This window comes from Cetorhinus maximus, chromosome 13, assembly GCF_964194155.1.
Source record: "Cetorhinus maximus chromosome 13, sCetMax3.hap1.1, whole genome shotgun sequence".
NCBI lineage: Eukaryota > Metazoa > Chordata > Chondrichthyes > Lamniformes > Cetorhinidae > Cetorhinus > Cetorhinus maximus.
In genome coordinates, this window is record NC_135891.1 from 90,216,513 (window position 1) to 90,222,512 (window position 6,000).

The 6,000-nt window shown below is 42.4% G+C and overlaps 1 protein-coding gene across 3 annotated transcripts in view; it reads left to right on the plus strand.

Moving 5' to 3' along the window:
* LOC144688796 (tight junction protein ZO-3-like) overlaps nt 1-3,611 on the plus strand; it is a 62,586-nt gene extending 58,975 nt beyond the window's left edge. For 2 of the 3 annotated variants that reach the window (XM_078555745.1, XM_078555747.1), the window contains 2 exons: nt 134-174; nt 2,928-3,611. In XM_078555745.1, the coding sequence (XP_078411871.1) occupies nt 134-174; nt 2,928-3,039 (153 nt within the window). In that variant the 3' untranslated portion in view covers nt 3,040-3,611. The remainder of the gene's footprint in view (nt 1-133; nt 175-2,927) is intronic. The other variant, XM_078555746.1, reaches the window with a different exon arrangement.
* Nucleotides 3,612-6,000: the final 2,389 nt, after the last annotated feature.

A 6,000-nucleotide genomic window follows, 5' to 3' on the forward strand; every position in this document is an offset into this window, starting at 1 on the left:
TGTAGGAATTTGGCATAGGGATTTCGCTTCACTACAACTCAAACAACTTAGAAACACTCAATGTAAACCTATCTGAAGTTGCTGGAGTTGGTGCAGTTGTTCCATTTCAGTTGTCTATTTGTTTGTTCCACAGGCCCAGCCTCAGGGTCAGCAAAGGGGTTCTCAATTCACAAGGTGAGTCTTTACAGGCACTCTCTCCCAAGCCACTTTATTAAAGGAACTTTCTACGCACAGATTCCAACAGTCTGCATGGTTTTGGTCCACAAAACCAAAATCCTCTGTTAAGCCAGTGTGAAAACATAATTCTCTAAGCGAAATGGGAGAAATTCAAATAAAAAGAAAAAAGAGAGGAATATTTGGGATTTTCTGTAGATGACAGCTAATGAAATCCTTGGAATGTGAAACTTTGACTTGTATGATTTCCTGTTGATTATGAGCGCTTATTCCGACATTTCCATGATTTGTCGGCGGATTGTTAGTTTTGGAGAAAGTCAACACAGTCTTAGGAGTTGAACATTACAGCTGAGCTCCAGACTCCACCCTGCCCATGGGCAAAGCTGCTGAAGATTGCCTAGTCCACAAGTTGACAACATTTACAAGGCATTTAAAGAAGCTGACAATGGCGCATAGACAGGCCCATATTCCTCCACCCCCAACAACCTGGTTGTCACCCATTGGTCGGAGTTGGAGTTTGCTGTGTGTAACTCCCAAGTTCAACAATGAAGCACTGGCAAGGAACTGGAGGATAACTCCCTCCTGACCCCCAATACACCCACAGCAACGCTTATTGCCTTTGATGAGAAGGAAATTGGAGACAGTTATTGGGGGTGGGGGCTGGAAGAACTATGCTGTGCAGTGACTACAGGTATCAGCTTGGGTTAGTTAACTGGGATCACCTTTGCATCCGAATCAGAAGATGTTGCATCTCAACCCCCTGCACGTTTACATATTCCAGACTAACATCAGGACAAAACTGCATCAGCAGAGATGCCATCTCCTTCAGGTGAGATGTTAGAAAGAAATGTTGTGAAGAAGACATAAGGAATTTGCATTCGGATGTAGAAAAAATCTGGCAGATGGAGTATAATGTGGGAAATGTGGAGTTGTTCACTTTGGCAGGAAGAATAAAAAAGCAGAGTTTTACTTAAACGGAGAATGACTGCAGAATTCCAAGGTACGGAGGGATCTAGGTGTTCTCGTACATGAGTCACAAAAAGTTAGTATGCAGGTACAGCAAAGTAATTAAGAAGGCTAATGGAACGCTATCCTTTATTACAAGAGAAATTGAACATACAAGTAAGGATATTATGCTTCAGTTATACAGGGCATTGGTGAGTCTGCATCTCGAATAGTGTGTGCAGTTTTGGTCTCCTTATTTAAGGATGTAAATGTGTTGGAGGCGGTTCAGAGGAGGTTTACTAGATCGAAACCTGGAATGAGTGGGCTGTCTTATGAGTATAGGTTGGACATGCTGGGCTTGTTTCCACTGGAGTTTAGAAGAGTGAGGGGTGACTTGATTGAAGTATATAAGATCCTGAATGGTCTTGACAAGGTGGATATGAGTAAGTCCGGGATTAGGGGGCACTGTTTTAAAGTTGGGGGGTCGGCCTTATAGGACAGAAATTAGGAGAATTTTTCTCTCTGAGGGTTGTGCAACTTTGGAGCTCTCTGCCTCAGAAGGCAGTGGAAAAGGGGTCACAGAATATTTTTAAGGCAGACGTAGATAGATTCTTGTTAGGCAAGGGAATCAAAGATATCGGGGGTAGATGGGAACGTAGAACTCGAAACACAAACAGATCAGTTATGATCTTATTGAATGGCGGAGCAGACTCGAGGGGCCGAATGGCCTACTTCTGCTCCAATTTCATATGAGCTCCTGCATGTAGATTCCATGGCACCATTTGAAAAGGGGCAAGGAGGTTATTTGCTCTCAGCCAACCACCAACGGTTCATTCACCAATTTGGCTACTGTTATGAATCCAGTTCTGCCATAGACACTTTCTTGGGTTCAATGGCTTCAGCCAATCTTTTAAGGAGTCTGAGTGCCTTCCTTTAATGGGAGTTGTCTCACCTATTTGTATGATTGGATGATAGGAATATACTGGTAGGATCCCCTTGTGATCCAGGCCAGATTAACCATCCAATATCTCTGAAAGTAGACTGAGCTAACATTGGATGAGGTGAAGCTTGATGAAACATGCAGGAGCAACAGATATGATCAGGGTTGTTCAGTTCAATTAACTCACATAATAATACAAAATATGGAACAGGCAAGAATACACCAAACTCATTGGGTCATCTTACTTAATTTACACTGAATAATCCCTCAGTGTCCTGTCCTACAGCCCAGAACAGAATCGCTCTTTCTGCTGTACCCTTCTTTACCTGCCAATGCAGCTTCCTGTCCTTAAAGGGCCTGGCTGTCTCCCTGGTTTTCTATATTCTGTTCTTAAAATTCTCACTCTGTGTCAAGGAACATGTGCCCTTCACACATCGACAGAGCTTTCCAACATAATAGGTGTTGAATAGCCAACCTAATTAATTGCTTATTGTTTAGTCTCTGGGAGCAGCAGCTTCCATTTAGCATATTAACCATTTTTTATCTAGGTGTTTATTTTTTTAAAACTTGTGAAAATACACATTGCTTTTAAAAACCCAGCATGAAAAGAAATTTTGTTTTCCAATTCCTTTCTGTGCCAAAAACTGGCCAAAAGCTCCATAAGTGTGATTGATAGCGAAAAGGAAAACAGGACAGTTTGTCTCTAATTTTTGTTTGTTGGACTTTGCTCTGTGCAAATTGGCTGCTTTGAGTTTACCTACACAACAGTCACCACACCTCAAAACAATTCACTGGATCTGATAATATGGTATGTGCACCTTATGAATTTAGATAAGCGATGATATCTCTTTATTGATCCCTTTTAAAGGCTAAATGAACAGGATCTCAATGCAATCAAGTCCAGGCGAGATTTAATCTACAGTTCAGATGAAGATGATGATGATGATGATGAGTGGAATGGGCCAGCCACCGAGCTGTAAGCGAAGCCCCATCAAAAAGCCACTCCTGCAATGGAACAGTGTTTAAACAAAGGACAGTTTTGCTGCTCTCAAACAGTAACCAAATTGTTTTTAACTCCTTCATAAATGATTTTTAAACACAAACATGACATTGTTACACCTTAGTCATAAACTATTTCCACCTCTCAATAATTAGGGAAGAGGTAAGTGCTTTGGCATGTATGATAGCTCACCTCCCCAAACACTTGATGGATTAATATATCATATATCATTCAGAATGGTACATGCCTGGGCGGTTCCACATTCAATCTCTGGTCAGTGTGGAGTTAACTGATCGTTGAGATGGTTTTTGGGCTACAATTGGTTTCTAGTCTCCCAAGTCCAGGGGAAAGCAGCCAGGGTTACTGTGTTGATGGTTATTCAGTAGCTCCTATTGGAAGATTCCTGTTTGTGTGAATGCCACTTGCACTCTGTTGATTTCCCAAACCAACCGTTGAACCTGGGATTCTCTGATCCTTGTGCTTATTATAGAGCCATCTTTGTAAGTCTTTTCATATATGTTTTTTATTAAAACCAAATGAACTCTAGAATCACACGTACTGCTGCCCAGGTTTTTCTTTCAGAGGGTTTATGGTTGTATTTTCACCAAGGAGGACATTTCTGCTGGATTAACTGACTTGTTTCTGTGAAACGATTGAAGTAATAGACCAACTTGTTTGCCAGATGCTGCATATTAAAGATTTTCTTTTAGGAATAATTTATTTAAAAATTCCCCACCATTCCAATAGTTCAGAAGAAGATGATGATGAATGGAATGGGCCATCTGCCCAGTTGGTGGCAATGAGTCCCAGATGTTCCCAGGTTCAATCATGGTGCAATGGGTTTTTTTATTCCTTTATGGATGTGAGGGTCATTGGCAAGGCCAGCAATTGTTGCCCATACTGAACTGTCCTTGAGAAGGTGGTAGTGAGCTGGCTTCTTGAACTGCAGTCCATGTGGTGTAGGTACACCCACAATGCTGTTAGAAAAAAGAGTTCCAGGATTTCGACCCACCAATACTGAAGGAACAGTGATGTATTTCCAAGTCAGGATGGTGTGAGACTTGAAGGGTAACTCGTAGGTGGTGGTGTTCCCAAAGGTTGCAACACTACAACTGGTCCTCAGTATCTCTATGCTAGGTAGGCTCCCACTTCAGCAACCTCTGCTAGAAAGAGCATGTCAGGTCACTGCAGTGAAATAAAAACAAAAAATGCTGGAAACTCTTAGCAGGTCAGGCAGCATCTGTGGAAAAAACAAAGTTAATGTTTCAGGGCGATGGAACAGATTTTAAGCAAGCACAGAGGCAGGGAACAAAAAGGAAGGTCTCTGATAGGGTGGAAGGCAAGAAAGATTTAATGACAAAGGGATGATGACGCAAGCGAAGAACAGATGGTGACGGCTGAAGAAACAATGGATCTTAGGAGATGTAAATGGGTATAGCAGAATCATTACCAACAGCCGGTGTCTGAAAAATAGGGGAAGAGGTTAAGATCTGAAATTGTTAAGCTCCATGTTGAGTCCAGAAGGCTGTAAAGTACCTGATGAAAAGGGGAGGTGCTGTTCCTCAAGCTTATGCTGAGCTTCATTAGTATAGTGTAAAGGCCAAGGACAGAGGTCTGAGTGAGAGTGGGGTGGGGACTGCAGTAATTGGATTCAGCAGTGATATCCTTGCAGTCAAACAGCCTATTGACATTCACGGGCTACAAGATTCAGTGCCCAGGGAACTGTACTCCAGTGAGTCAGTGCATTTAGGAGAGAAAATTGAAAAGAAAAAAATCCTGAATTTGAAATACTATGTATTGTGTATTTAATCCAGTGAAGTGATTTTCTTTATTCTTTCATGTGATGTGGCTGTCACTGGCAAGGCCAGCATTTGTTTCCCATCCCAAATTGCTCTTGAGGAGGTGACGGTGAGCCGCTGCCTTGAACCACTGCAGTCCATCTGGTGTGGGTATTCCAATAATACTGTTAGGAAGTGAGTTCAAAAATTTTGATCCAGCGACAGTGAAGGAACGGCAAAATAGTTCCAAGTCAGGCTAGTGTGTAGCTTGGAAGGAAACTTGTAGATGGTGATGTTCCCATGTATCTACTGCCCTTGATTTTCTAGATGGTAGTGGTTGCATGTTTGGAAGGTGCTGTTGAAGGAGCTTGGAGAGTTGCTGCAGTGCATCTTGTATACGGTACACATTGCTGCCACTGCGTCGGCGATGAAGGGAGTGAAAGTTTAAGTTGGTGGTTGGGATGCTGATCAAGTAGGGTGCTTGGATGTTGTCAAGCTTCTCGAGTTTTGTTGGAGCTGCACTCGTCCAGGCAAGTGACTTGTAGATGGTAGACAGGCTTTGGGGATTCAGGAGGCGAGTTACTTGCCTCAGAATTCCCAGTCTGACTCCAAAGTGGTTGAGCACAAATGAGGCCAGTGTCTTACTTTATCTTACTGGTTCCAAATTTAGCACATCTTTCTGTCCAAAACATCTGTATAGTCCAATTTGATCTGAAATTTGATAAGGTATTCTATGCTCTAACAAGTGTCTATCAAGTATACTGAGGCTTGGTGCAGCCTCAGCCAGTGAAGTCAGTCCACACTCAGCTGGACCAGTTACAGATAATGTCAATTGCTTAGCAATCTTTTTTCTGGGAACATGGCAAAGAAGAAGGATGAAAGTCATATCCTGCTGTCTTTCTCCCTCTTTGCTGATCCAAAATAGTAGTAATATTAATTCTGTTGAGTTACCTCATTTAGCCATAGGAGTAGGAATACTCATAGAGTCATACAGCACAGAGGAGGCAATTCAGCCCATCAAGTCTGCACCAGCTGCTTCAAAGGGCAATGCATTTAGTCTTATAATCATGCTTGCACAGAACACTATTCAAACAGTCCCACAGCTCCAGAGCACCACCAACACTCCTAACCTCCAGCCAGCACAACAGCAGGTTTGGAACAAT